This window comes from Centruroides vittatus, unplaced genomic scaffold, assembly GCF_030686945.1.
Source record: "Centruroides vittatus isolate TY-2023 unplaced genomic scaffold, ASM3068694v2 contig_1832, whole genome shotgun sequence".
In the NCBI taxonomy this organism is placed as follows: Eukaryota; Metazoa; Arthropoda; class Arachnida; order Scorpiones; family Buthidae; genus Centruroides; species Centruroides vittatus.
The window spans coordinates 938,674-953,742 of record NW_027121128.1 but is presented as its reverse complement, the minus strand read 5'-3'; the positions used below and the strand labels follow the sequence as shown (position 1 = coordinate 953,742).

Here is a 15,069-nt window from a genome sequence, read left to right as displayed (position 1 = left end):
TCTTAATACATCTTTCTGTGTCTTGATTCAGAGGATAGTGATGCTAAATGTGTTACAACAGTAATTGAAATAGATAAGGTTAAATAAACTTAAAAATGTTTTGGATCTGTCTTCAAAAGAAGTCAGAAACATTTTACTTGAGAAAATGAAAAAAATATATGAGAATGCATGGTGACTTTGTAATAAAATTTAACATGTTTAATATCTTTCTGACAACTTTATGGTTTTTGTCATATATTTAAACTATACTTAAAGAACTTTGTTTTCTAGGGAAAGCACATGGCAATTGAATCAGAAATAGTAGAGGAAGAAGATGAGGAATCTATGTTTCGGCATCTCATTCAGGTTTTTTAACTTCATTTAATTACATTAATGCTATTTTCAAATAGAAAAAATAAGTTTGCATAAAATGTGGTAGCATAATAGACATGTTTTAATTAAATCAAAATATATTTCTACATCAATTTTAAAATTATATTCTTAGTTCGAAAATGCTAAATATAATACAGTGGGTGATCAGTTAATGAACAGTTCGGATAACGAACACTTTTGCGAAAGATTTTTATGTTCAGATAATGAATACCGATTGGTCTTCCCTTGTCTTCAGGCAACAATTCAAAACTTTTCAGAGCACAGGAGACGTCAACTCAACGTGCAACCCGATATATACTGATCAAATAGTATTCCTCTGAACTTTGAAACTCTCCTTAGTAATTTCAGCCTTTTATTTTTCTGACAGAAACAATTCTTTTATAGTATTTGTGAGACTGTTGGGCAGGCACTTGTTAAGTTTTGCATCGGTTTTTATTTTCAAACGGTGAGAGTATAATAGCAATGGTAGAGAGTGGGCAGAAGATGTCTGATGTTGCTGGGCAGTATGGCTTGAACAGGTCTACAGCAGGCCACAGTTCAATCTTATCTAAGAAAGATACAGTATAATGAAGAAGACTCAAGCAGCTAAAGGAATAACAAAAATCACACCTGAGAAATAAAGAACATTGAATAGCTCATAATGGAACCTGAAATGGATCTGACGACAGAAGAATGCCAAGAACTCTTGAATGAAGAACACCAAGAAACTCAGCAAGTTTCTTGGTGTTCTTCATTCAAGAGTTTCTTCTTCTGAAAAACAGGATTAATGTCAATATCTGCTATTAAAGTTCTTTTGAAGAAGTGTGAGGATATCAGAACAGTGGTCTTAGAATGGCAAGAAAACCAGGTTGATGTTAATTGGCTTAGGGATCTCTACAATTACAATGCTATTAATTACTTCTGAAAAATCCTGAAGAGAGAAAAGCAATTGCAAAAGCAATAATGGGCTATGGGGGTTGATGTTTATAAGTAATATGTGTGAACAAAAGTTTGGAAAAATATGTCATCACAAGCAACACTAAGATGTTAGTGGAAGGAGTACTAAACACAGACTGATAGAGCATGTGCACAATTTGGTACTTCCCCTCTCTTCATCACTCATTATGCGAAACATCGCTCGTTAAGTAAGGCAAATTTTTACAATTTGTTTTGCTTGTTATGCAAAATACGCTGTGTGAGGTGCTCATTAAGCAAGGTTCCATTGTATATATATATATATATTATTTTTTGGGGTCTCCAGAATGAATTAATCAAATTCCTATAAAAAAACCTATGGTAAATCGATAATTGGGTAACGAACGATTTGGATAGTGAACAAAGTCTTGGAACAGATTACGTTCATTAACTGATTACCCACTGTATTGCTTTTCATGGGAGAAGGTACTATTAATGAGACTACATGCCAGTTGTTTATCAATGAAAAAATTTTTTAATTTAATAATGGATGAAAAATTAAATGATTCTAGCTAATACAAGTTTTAGAATGTTTACATGTATTTATAATAGAGAACAACACAGCTTGAGATATTCTTAATGATACTCCATCTTCTAGATCAATTTTTCTTGAATATTACTTATTTTATTACATAGGATTTATTTTATTACATTTCTTGAGTTTATATTAAAATTATAACAGAAGTACATTCTAGAACTGAATTTCTCAAAAGGACATCACTAGATTACTTTATATCTAATCGAAATTTGCCTAATAGTCTCTGTAATCAGACCTCGGGGTTGGATTACTAAATTTTTTGTGTGTATTATTTATAATAATATTTTTAGGCTGAAAAAGTTCAATTTCAGTAAGAACTACAATATTTATGCAAATCAATTTTAAAAAATGTTAGTTTTAATTATTAGGGCAACCAGAAAGTAATGTCGTTTTTTTTAACATTAAAATCAAACAAATAAATTTTTAGCTTGTTTTCATTTTTAATCAATGATGTAATCACCCTCGTTATCAACAATTTTTTGCCATCTAGTGTGCAAATTTTCAATGCTGGATTGAGAAAAATCAATTGGTTTTTGAGCAAAATATCTGGAGATGGCATTTCGGATATCATCCAAATTTTCAAATTTTTTGTCACGTAGAAAGTGTTGTAGTGATCGGAATAAATGGAAATCCAATGGTGCAATGTCGGGTGAGTGTGGTGGGTGAGGCAATACCTCCCACCCCAATTCATTAATTTTTTTCAGGGTTCATCTTACACTGTGTGGTCTTGCTTTATTGTGTTGCAGAATAATGCCTTTTCTGTTGACAATTGCTGGACACTTTTCAATTAAACATTGATTTACTTGATCCAATTGTTCACAGTAAAGATCTGCATTCAGTTTTTTCAGGTTTCAGCACTTCTAAATGAATGTTTCTGCGAATACTCCACCAAACACACAAAAGTGCCTTTTTGGGATGTAAACCTGGCTTAGCAGTACTTCGTGGCGATTCATTCCGAGCAAGCCACTGCCTTTTGCATTTTGGATTATCATAGAGGAGCCATTTTTCATTGCCAGTGATGAAGCAATCAAAAAACACTTCTATTGTGCCGTTGAAGCATTAAGTTGCATGTGGTGAATCGGTTAGCTTTGTTTTCTTTGGACCGATTATGCAGGGCCTGCTCTGCATACTTTACCAATCTGCTGCAAATGTTCTTGGATGGTGGAACAAGGTTTGTTAAGAGTGTTTGACAGTTCCATGATTGTCTGATATGGATTTGCTTCCACTTCCGCCTTTAACATGTCATTGTCTAAAGTTGTTGGTTTTCCTGATTGATACAAGTTGGAAAGATCAAAATTACAGGATCTGAACTTCGTAAATGCCAAAGGTGGTTTTCTAACGTCTAATGCACTTGGATAAATATTGCAAATGTTTTTGGTAGCAACTGTTGCATTTGACACCCTTGTGAAACTCAAAAAGCATACAATGCCGGATATGTACTTCTTCTGGTATTTGGCTGGCCATTTCACCCAAAATTGCAAAAAAAAAAAAAAAAAAATAAGACTTAATTATTTACAAGTAAACAAGTCACTTGAACCTTAAAATGTCTTTCCCACAGCTTTGAAGTACACAATGAGCTGATAAATGATAATCAAGTATCGACAAGTGCAGAAACGACATTAAATAGATATATTAGGTAAACCGGAAAGTAAACTTTTTTTTAAATTCAATTTTGAAGACTTTATGAATAATTGTATCTGTTTAGTTTTTTTCTCAAGTTGCTTAATGCTGGAGGGGGTAAGATACTTTGATATGATTTTAAAATAATTATTTTATATGAATATTTTAGTTTTTCATAATTTTCTTTGATTTGATGAGAAATTGAATGTTGGTAGGTTAACAGGAGGAGGAGTTAAAATTTCCATTGATCTATTTCAGGCCATCTTTTTATTAAATAGATATGAAAAAATTTTGACTTTGAAACTTGAGTTTTAATTGACAAGAGTTTTTTTAATGCAGTATTAAAATTTCATTTTTGTAACTGAGAAAATTCAATTTTCAGATGCAGCATGGAAAAGAGTTGCCTTAAAATCAGTTTCTGTGATCGTCAGGATAAGTTTCAGTTCTCTAACATTTGTAGGCGACAAGACGCAATGGATGTAAGAGAATCGACTCAAAATAGAATAACATCTCTGTATTATATATATATTAAAATAGAATTTTTTTATGAGTAAAACTAGAATTGAAATTTTATCAACATGTAAATAATTTTGATAAAATGTGTGTCCCTTCCTACCGTCAACTTCAAAGACTCCTTTAAGACTTATTATTATTATAAAAAATGAGAACAAATGTGACCTGATCTATTACTATTCCATCCGTTGTACATTAATTTTCAATGCAAATAGAATGGGGAAAAAAATATATATATATATACACACATTTTCCATTGCATGATGATGTCAATGTTTTTCCATATGTTTGTTCTATAAGTAAATTAATTTACTTAATTTTGATTTAAATAAATAGTCTTAGTGATTCTTGAATTTGAGTCGTATTTTGAATCTCAAGAATTCTACCTCAAGATATTAATCGGAATAAATGTACTTACTGCTTGAAATTCCTTGTATGCTACATAAAAACTGGGTCATCAGAAACAGAAATTTGCATTGTATTTAACGCCAAAAGTATGTGCTCGGTAGTAAATGAATCACACGCTAACTTATATTGAGAATTATTTAGAAAAATGTCTACAATTAACCGTATTTCCTCAATCTGAATCCTATCATCACTTGAGAAAAATGATAAGGAAATCTTTAAAATATGGGATTAGAACGTGTTAAGCTTCAAAGTGGGTGAAAAAATTGTGTCTCCACACTAACAACCATACATATATTTTAAAAACCCGAAGTTTTTGCATTTCTGGACATTTACATTTTTGACTTTGGGGCCTTGATAAGTCTTGGGGGCATTTTTTTCACCAATTGCTATAGTTTCCTCTCTGTTTACTTTCCCGACCGTTTATATATATATATATATATAAATATCAGTGGTAAAATGCTGTTAGTTATGTAGATGCGATAAATGGCGAACTACTTAGAGTACTGGATGCAACAAGTGCATACCTTGGTTTTCGTGTTAAGCCGAACGGCAACATGGCGGAAAACCAGTTCATTAGACCTGTTTGTGTTGCATCAGTTTTAACAGCTTGACTTTAATTATTTTGCTAACTAACTATAGTCTGCACAGCGAAAGAGTAGACACGACTCAGGATCCGTGTCGTCTTCCATCCTTTCCAGCTCGGGCTATCTCTTTCGGGTTTTTTTTTTTGTTTCTAAAACGTTTTTTTAACTTATTTATTTACATTTTTTGTACAAATTTGATTAAATTATGATAACTTTTAATTCTAACGTTAATCACACGTCTCTTTTCATCCGACATATCCTTCCATCTCAGGCTGACCCGTGTCTACTCTTTTGTTGCGCAGACTATAGTAGACGAAGATCAGGAGAATACATTTTTATCAGAACTACTATTTAAAAGCAGGAGTAGGAAAGACAGTCCCTATTGGTTAAGAAATTTTTTACAAAGAAGAAACTATTCCGAGAATGAGTGATTCCTATTTCCAGTCGTCAAAAAAATAATTATAGAGTTTTTTCTAAAATCAGAAAAAATTTGAAGATGTTAGATATGCAACAAACACAGCAAGAAAGGAATACTTGAAATAAAGATTTTTAAATAATCGAATGGGTATTTTATACTCGTGCGCATATTAATTTTAGATTTTTTTTCAATATGTTTATTGATTCATAGCTATTATGCGTTTATTGCTAACAGCAGGTGATAGATTTTTAACTTATCTCGGGATCTATATGAAGGTCAAGTATTATATCATTTGAAAGCAGAATCTGTTTGGTTTCGTTTTCGGTCGACGCCATTTTTCAAACTAACATCACACTGACTGGCACTAGGATGCTCTGAACTTACTAGGGTAGATGTACCAGTTTTGGCCAGTGTACCAGTTCTGGCCAGAAAACAAATTTAACTTAAAAATATAATCACCACATATTCAGATCTGTCCAATGAAACAAACTTTTATTGTTAACTGTGTCACACAGTTAACAATAAAAGTTTGTTTCATTGGACAGATCTGAATATGTGGTGATTATATTTTTAAGTTAAATTTGTTTTCTGGCCAGAACTGGTACACTGGCCAAAACTGGTACATCTACCCTAAAGAACAATTAAAAATCTGCGTCGTTAACATTAATCAACCTGAACGATTCGTTGTATACTATAGTCGTGCAGCGTAAGTAGGCACGAGTCAGCTTACCGAAAATAATAATAATGCTGGAATTATTAGTATTAATGTTAAATACCAATGTTTGTCAACTTCAATGTTTCGCACGTGGTACACATTTACTCTTCCAATGGGAAATTAACAATTGGGCTGCCATTTCTATAAATTGAACAAATCGACATGGAAAGAGAAGAATTAATTTCGATGTGTGTGAGACTCAGCAAGGGTGACCAAAGTACAGATTATAGTCAGGTTTTTGTGTAAGAGCGAATGAGTCAAACAACTCTGGTACGGGTTTGTTAGAAGTGGAATTCTGATAATGGGCATTCTTAAAATGGGTTTTAACCACAAACCCAACGTTATTAAATCGTAAATTTCAAAAATGTAACAATTACTGCGAGAATACTTTGTTACACCCGCGTTGCCAAGGTTTATAAATTTAGAAATTAGCTGTATTGTGCATAAATCGAAGTGAAAACGGGAGAAATTCAACAAAATTACTTATTTCCCATTATTTTATAAACAATATGATAAAATGATTCATAAAGAATTCAACAACTCAGATTTTTCATATTAAAACTATTTATTCTCTTCTTTTAAAAACAGAATAAAAATTGTTGTAAAGTATTTTTGTAATTGATTAAAACTGAAATCATCACTCGAACTTTTTACTATCGCTGCAGTCCATTCAACTGTAAAGCAAAAAGAATACAGTATTAATTTTTAAATTATTTTTATCCTTTAGTACATTAAAAGCTTACCTTACGCATAAAATATTAAAATCCGTAAAGCGAATTTCATTAAAATCGGCGGAGGAATATACAAAATACGAGATTTTTTACATTAAACTATGAATGTAAAGTCGATATTATCATATGGATAATCATCTTCGGGAATATCCGAAGAATAATCAAACAAACTGGGGGGAAAATTTAAATATGTGGCATAAGAAGGCCCCTTTGTTAAACAAGAAAGAGCAATGAATACTTACTTTAATGATTCAATTTTCCGAACATTTTCTTTACCTTCGAAGCGTAAAGGTCTGGAATTCTCTCTCATCAATTCTAATGCTTTATCAGCGATATTTTCCAGCATATTATGTGAAGTCTTTCGAACTTTTAAACTTGAGTTCCTCAATACCACATCTAAGGATAAAGAGGATAGCTTACGTGACGTCTACAAAGGAAATTTGTAAAAGTTAAACAATATAAAAGTACCGTCTTGTAATGTAAATTGGAGTTTCTTAACGTAAAATTCTTTTATATTTTCTGTGGTGTTTTTAATGTCGTCTCGAAAATCGGCCAAACTTCTGATTAAATTTACGAAGAGAATATCTATGGGCTTCGTGTTACCTAGAAAACAATTGTGTAGTCTAATTGTTCGGTAAACGTAGAGAGATCTCTCGATGAGTTGCATGATTGCACCGTGTACATGTGACTTCAATCTCACACATTCCTATAGAAAATTTTTAAAAATTGAGATTAACAAGCAAAATCTTTATACGGTATAAAAATTTTTAATTACAGCATTTAAATTGTGAAATTTTAAAAGAAATTAAGAATTCTCTGTAAATGTCCCCCTTACAATAAAATTCCAATACATTTGGACTATTTTTCATTTTACTACTAAAGAGTTGTTTCGCCATCTGTTGAGATTTTATTTGAAAAACATTTTTATTATAAAATGGCATGGAGATGAATTTTCTACAAAATTGTGAATGCTAATAACGAGAAATCTTTACTACGTCCGATCCCACATTATCCTCCCACCTAGACGTTAACCACCAAAATTTAATAAATCAATCCCGCTAATACACAAACCTCCCCACAAAATTTCAGAAAATTTTGACCAAAAAGAAACACCGCAATCGTCTTTTATCTTTGTGTTACAGAACATTAGCTTTTTCCTTAAAAAAATGAAAAGAATTAATGAATTACGTGAGGGAGAACACTACACGATTTTGTTACCAAACGTGGTCTATTGGCCGATTTTGACGTCACAAAACGTGTTGCCGGACAAGGTTGGCCAACACATCCTGTTGCCACCACCTACCAACCAACCAGTGAACGTCTCTCGCGATACTAGCGCCAATTTATAAAACAGCGACATCCCTCGTCACGATCAAGATAGCGAAAAACACCCGAATAAAATTCTTTACAGTTTAAAATTTTAATTAATTAAAATGTAAAGTGAAATAATGCGGTTTAAATTAAATTAGTCTCTCATCTTTGTAAAATGGAAAAATAAATAAATAAAAAGCTATACCAAAATATAACAGTAATTTTAGGCGTAGAAAATTTATTAGCCTTTGTATAGTGCTATCTTTATATTAGTTATTAATTTTTTAATATTTGTTATGACGACGTAAGCATTTGCGATGGGGGTAACATAAATATTATCAATCAATAAAGTTAATTATTGATAAGACAATTATCAATTAATAATAAACTGAATGCAGGGCCGGATTTACCAATCCAGGGGCCCTGGGCACAAATTCGGTGGGGGTCCCCCCTTTAAGAGTAGGCAAATTTGATGATTTAGAAAATTTACACAAAATACTGTACTTTAAATTAGATTTGAACTAGGAAGTTGTAAATTTTGTTTACAATAACCTTAATTTTAAATGTACATAAAATAATTAGTTTTACACAATAAAATATAATTTAACTGAAAAATACCTATGAAATTTTTTCCCGAAATTTTCCGATGTTTCATAGGTTTTTCCCCGGGTTTAGTTTTCTCTGCCTGTTGCCCTCATGATTAGACCACACTAGGCTGTCGCGGTAATAGAAAAAAATTGTGTTTAAAAAAAATTATGTTTAGTTTTGTGGGGGCCCTGGGCACAGGCCCCAAATGCCCTTATGTAAATCCGGCCCTGACTGAATGGTCGAAGTAACATCTAAGCACATACCTTTTGTTTCTCACTTAAGCGGCGAAAACTTGGAAACGAATTTAACCATTTGTAATAATATTGCTCCATATATATCAGGCATTGAATTAACGCCAATTCCTGATTGAAATCCTAAAAAAAATTATGAAAGTCAAGAAATTCAAAAATATACTGTAGTAGATATTCCTAAATATTTCGGCAAGTTTAAATAAAGTATAAGTATTGATTATATGCTTTACTCGTGTAAAACAATATAATTTATGTATTTAAGAGTAATTTTAGCCATTAAACTTAAAGTATTTTCATTCAACAGTGTCTAGAGGGATATGTTACAGTCGAAACACAAATTTTGCATGCTGACGTTTCAGAGCACGAGGAAGAGATGTCAGCATTAAGAAAAATCTCCAGCAACGAGTTGCTTAACTTTCCCGGCAACATTTGGTAGCGTCATCTGTTATAATACTTAAAAATATAAAAAATTTTTAAATAAACTGTTGTAAAATGGCAAAAAGCTTAATTTTGAAGGTAGAGATGGGGTTTTTTCAAATTGTAAATGCTAATAACGAGTACAATAGTCATTAAATTAGACCCTATTCGAGATATGATACGACCCCCTTTATCTCCCCACACCTTTGAACTTTAATCACCAATATTTAATAGCATCAATCCTTTTAGTAAACAAACCTCCCTGCCAAATTTCTGAAATTTTTGACAAAAAGCACGGGAGTTATAAGCTTCAAACAGCGTGAACAAAATCGTGCCCCCCACACAGAAAAACCCCGAATTTTTTTTTGCATTTCTTGAATCCAAAAACGTAAAAATCTTGTAATCGTACTTATCTTGCAATTAAACTGCGTAAATTCTCTATATTAACCTTGAAAGAGAATTTTGTATCTTATAGTCTACAGCCAAGTATTTTCTTTTAATCTATTATTATTTTTATATTTTCTTTAAATTTTTTTAAAACATTTCATCGAAATGTAATTGTTATTTTACATACGTCTCACTTGAACGGGTTATATATATCTGAAGAAAAGACATCTGTTGAAGTGCTATGTAGGAAATTGTGCCCAAGGAACAATTCATGGACCTATAAAAAAATCCACATATTGAAAGGATTGATATAAGTAGCAGCATCTTTGATTTACTTGGATTAAAAAGCCTATTTAATTTTATACAAAATACAAAGTAAAATACAGGTCTACGTATCTTTTCAATTTAAATATTTTAATGGAAATCCGTTTCAATTCCACGATTCGACTCTTTCAGCATCAAAATTGGGTGTAAGTTTATTAATATTTACCAAAATATTCTCCTCATACCGTAATATTTAAAATTGTTTTCAATTAATTCGTAAACAAATTTTCTTTCAAATTTTATAAGAATTTTAAGTGATTTACCTGAATATCTTTTTCACAAACAGATGAGTGTCCTTCAATAAAGTTTGGATCGTCTAATAATAAACATCAATAGTTTCATGCTATGACTTTTCCAAGTCCATTTTACAATTTATAATCGTAGTTCCACTTACTTGTGATTATTTCGTAATTTAATTTGACATCGTAGCATTTGTTTAAACGACAAAATTTGCAAAATTCCTCACCACGGAGGACTGACCTGTCGATTGTACATTTTCCACTCCGAGTTTTACAACAGATTATTTCTTCTGCATAACATACATATAGTTCAAAAAATAGAGCGCACGAATCACAAGTGTATGTTCCATAGCGATTTGATACTTCAAACCTAGTATTACAAATTTCACATTCATTTCTTATAGGAGATAAATATAATACAACATCTAGAAAAAAAAATGAATGTTTAATTAAAATCTTTGTAGTAGTTTTAAGAATATTGTTTTGTTAAAAAAAATAATACAAGTAAACTTTGATTGAATCAAACTATTTCGTATTTAAGCAGTTTATGATTATGATATACAGTAAGACCCCGCTTAACGCGGGGGGATGCGTTCCTAGATGACAGAGCGCTAAACGAAACAGCGTTAAACGGGGTCATCTTAACATGTAAATAAGGGGGATACGTGAAACAGAACAGAGAATAGGAAAATTTATATCAGTTTGTTTTTTTGTTTTATTTTGTAACATTTATTGTTAAATACTTTTTTATTACATTAATTATAGACTTACTTATTGCTAATATCGATATTTATTCATAAAACATTCATGAAAATAAAAAAAAAGTTCGAATAAAGAAGTTATGTTTATGATCAGGTTCTTCCTCATTTGACATTTTTGTTTCTTTGTGAAGAAGTCATCTAACGTCGTTTGCCGTTTCCTGTTTCGTTCAGCAAGCAGTTGTCGATAGCAAGACATCGCATCCATGACACTTCATCTTGCCTTTGAACTTCTATCAAAATTGAAATAATTTTGTATAAACTGATCCATTATTTCCGTTATACTGGCTAAACGTTTTTTAGAAAATCCGTTGAAAGTTCCTTTTGTTCCTCATCTTTAGAAACGCTAATTTCGTCATCTTCATACACCTGTTGGTCAACTGATTCTTTAAGATCGTCGTTAGAAAAACTCCCTCCAGTTGTAACTTGCAATAATTCTTCAATATCCTGCGCATTTATATTATCCAACCCTGTTTCATTAGCTAGCTTGACAATTTCGTCGACATCAACAATGGATTCTCTTGTGTCAACATCCTTGCTTAACTCCGGCCATACTTTCTTCCATACTCCTTTCAAAACATTTCTCGGTCACCTCATTCCAGGAAAGATTGAGAATCACTGCTGTAGACAACATCAAAGTGGGGGTCGTGAAAAATATTTGGGGAGTCGCTGAAAAATTGATGCCAGATCAATTTTTTCAAATATTTTATAAATTTACTATGGATTCATGTTTAGAAATAATAGAAATAAAAAATATATAAAATAATTTTTACTTAAATAAATTGCACATATAAATATTTAAATACGAGCCTAACTCCCTCCCTCCGGGATGTTTTTTGACACATACTAATTCTTCGGGGTCCTTTGAAATTTTTAAGTGCAGAAGGGGGTCGCGGTCCAAAAAGTTTGAGAAACACTGGTCTACAGCATCCATGATATTATAGTTTTTCCAAAAATCTCTAATGGATTGTTTATCTGCTCCATCTGTTTTAATCAATCAATCAGTTGTCGGAATGTCCGCCGTAGATAATAAGCTTTGAAAAGCTTTTTAAAATTTGATATTACGTCTTGATCCCAACACTGCGTGCGATCTCGGGTAATTCCAATACTACCGCGTAAATACCGAAACAGCGTTAAGCGGGGTCTTACTGTGTATATATATATATATATATATATATGTGTGTGTGTGTGTGTTATGGACAAAGTGATTAATCGGGCATTATGGATAAATAATGACCAAAAAGGGCGCGAAGTGAGATAAATATTGATTAATTTATCAAATTGACCGGTCATTATGAATACTGCTGTCACCTAGTCGGGCAAAGTGATGATAAGTTCAGGAGTGATCATCCGACATACGCTAGCCAATGGGCACTCAGTCACGTGTGTGTATCGTGTTTAGTACCGAATTTTAAATTTGCTTAAAAAAACTCCACTTATTTCAGTTTGAAATAATTTACAAAAGATAAATATTTCAAAGTACTATTAACTAATATTCTTCCGGTAACTTTGAAGTAACTTTCATTTTTGACTCTCTCGCTTTTTGTATCATTGACAAATACGCTGATTTTGTAAAAATTTGATTGTTGTCACCTTTTTCCTTGTTGAAGCGATTATTCATATCACTTAATGATTCCTCCATGATCGTTACTTTTGTCAAAGAAGAAAGATTAACTACTGGTCACACAAAGGGTGCGTTTACTTTTGAGCTAATAGTGCTACTTCTGAACACCGGAAGGGACGTCATTAGCATGTGTATTCGTCGTTACATGTCCAGTTCGAAAGTAAACGCGAACGCTAACAAAAAATATGGAGATTTCCTGCAAATAATATTGTCAAAGCTGCTATTTTAAATGTTGCGTTACAGGTAGAACTACTTTATTTTGAATCAGACGAGGATGACCTTGTTGTGGATATAATTGTAGAAAAAATGAAAGAAGAAAAAAGAAAAGCCAAATAAAAAAGATAGAAATTTTTATTGAAGAGACTATCTTTTTATAATCCAACCGATTTTAAACAGCACTTACAAGAGAATCTTTTGAAAGTCTCCTTTATACGAACTTATGTAGTTTTGGATTATTATTGATGCTGTTCATTTCTTTACGATTTATTTGACGCTCTGAACATAACATTTCTGAAGATTCCAAACGCGTATAAGGTAAACTTCATTTTTAATCATAAACAATGAGTCGAACTTAATTTTTTATGAAAAAAAGTCATCTAAAGCTATTGAACCTTACACAATATAGAAAGATTATTGTAAACATTTTATACAACAAATAATTGAAATTTACCAATAAAAATACTTTCTGCCGTTTATTTTTCCAAAAATAATTCTATTTTCATTACTTTGTATAGAAAGTAATTTCTTCGTGGGAGCAGCCATATTGAATTAGCCCAAAGCTCGACAACGAACTAGCTAGCACTCCGAGCGTACCAATTTCGCTAAGCATGACGTCACATAGCTCTAAAGTATACGCCAATGAGCGTGGCGCTCGGACGAAAGTATACAGGCTGAGCGTGCTGACGGTAAAATTAGCTTAGAAGTAAACGCACCCAAAATTCGGTACTAAATGCAATACGCATGCGCAACTAAGATGTAAGTTCTGATTGGGTAGCGTATGTCGGATGATCACTGCTTGACGTATTATCACCACTCTGCCCGACTAGATGGTGGCAGTATTCATAATGACCGGTCAATTTGATAAATTATTGAAATTTATTACAATGCCAGATTTACTTGGTCATTATTCATAATGCTCGTATTAATCACTTTGTCCATAACATACATATATAAATGCACTAGAAATTTACTTTTGGTGATGTAAGGTTGGCCGACGGGAGAGAAAGAAAGTTACGGCGGTCGAGCGGTCAGACTGTCTTGTGGGAATGGACTGACATCACTGAGACAGGTTACCATCAAAAACCGTTTAATAAACATAAAAAAGGAGCTTACAAAAATGCTTTTTGTTCGGCGTAACACCAATCCAACGGGCGGATCAGTCCGTGTAACAGTTCAATAGTCCCGTCGATCTTTCAAACTTCCGATGAAGGTGAGGAGGGTGGTGTCGGCCCCGGGGCACTCTGCACGACTTGAGGTGACGCTTTCGGCGGCGGCGATGTACCTGGGCGCCTTTCGTTGGGAGCGGAGGTCGGAGACCAGGTCGAAGCGACGATCCAGAATTCGTCGTAAAACTTTATCCGGAACCCAGTAGCGGAGCAACCTGCACCAAAGACCAAGAACTCCGAATGTCCTTGAAACGACGATTTTATAATCTTCCTCCCCCAAATCGCCTCTTCATTGGTCTCTCATTGTCACCTGGTGCCAATTCGAAACCCGATGGAGGGCGCGGGAGAGGTCATCGTCGCGACAGAACTTGATTCCTCTCTCGTCGCGTGTTTCTCGAATTCGTTCTTTCCCTTTGTTTTAATTAAACAGAAAAAACTTCCATTAAACAATGGAAAGCTCCAATTTCGTCCCTTTTTAGTCGAACCCCGTTCGGGTCCTCACAGTGATTATATATATATAACCAAGCCTATTTCTAATATTTATAAGTGCCTAGCAGATATGCTCAGTGTTGTCCAGGGAAAAAGTAAGAATAGCTAAGCAAACATTAATATTAAATGAGATCAATTTATTTTATTGTTAATTGTCTACTTGGAGTTTACTTATTAATAGGACTTGGTGTTTAAAGATTGGTACAGTAATGAAAGTTAGTTCAGGAAAGAACGAAAATTTATTTATTATATCACCTGTAATTATCACAGAAATTATTACTACAGGTGATATAATAAAGAAATTTTGTTCTTTCCTGAACTAACTCTCATTACTGTGCCAATCTTTAAACACCAGTATAAAGTCCTATTAATAAGTAAAGTCCAAGTAGACAATTAACAATAATATTAGAATTTAAGGACAGTAAGGCTTTTACAATTACTTG

General features: G+C 32.7%; 2 protein-coding genes and 1 long non-coding RNA gene across 3 annotated transcripts in view; 1 reads left to right on the top strand and 2 right to left on the bottom strand.

Annotated features, from left to right (window-relative positions):
• Positions 1–4,040, top strand: part of Nup358 (Nucleoporin 358kD) — a 113,192-nt gene extending 109,152 nt beyond the window's left edge. The window contains exons 34-35 of the mRNA XM_067264277.1: positions 271–345; positions 3,867–4,040. Coding sequence (XP_067120378.1) covers positions 271–345; positions 3,867–3,893 — 102 coding nt within the window. The 3' untranslated portion in view covers positions 3,894–4,040. The remainder of the gene's footprint in view (positions 1–270; positions 346–3,866) is intronic.
• LOC136969961 (transmembrane protein 268) overlaps positions 1–15,069 on the bottom strand; it is a 364,695-nt gene that overhangs the window by 70,959 nt on the left and 278,667 nt on the right. The window lies entirely within an intron of this gene.
• Positions 7,102–9,131, bottom strand: LOC136969975 (uncharacterized). The gene is made up of 3 exons (XR_010879899.1): positions 9,016–9,131; positions 7,322–7,559; positions 7,102–7,249 (listed from the first exon to the last, which is right to left on the bottom strand). It is a non-coding gene; the product is annotated as an uncharacterized lncRNA (long non-coding RNA).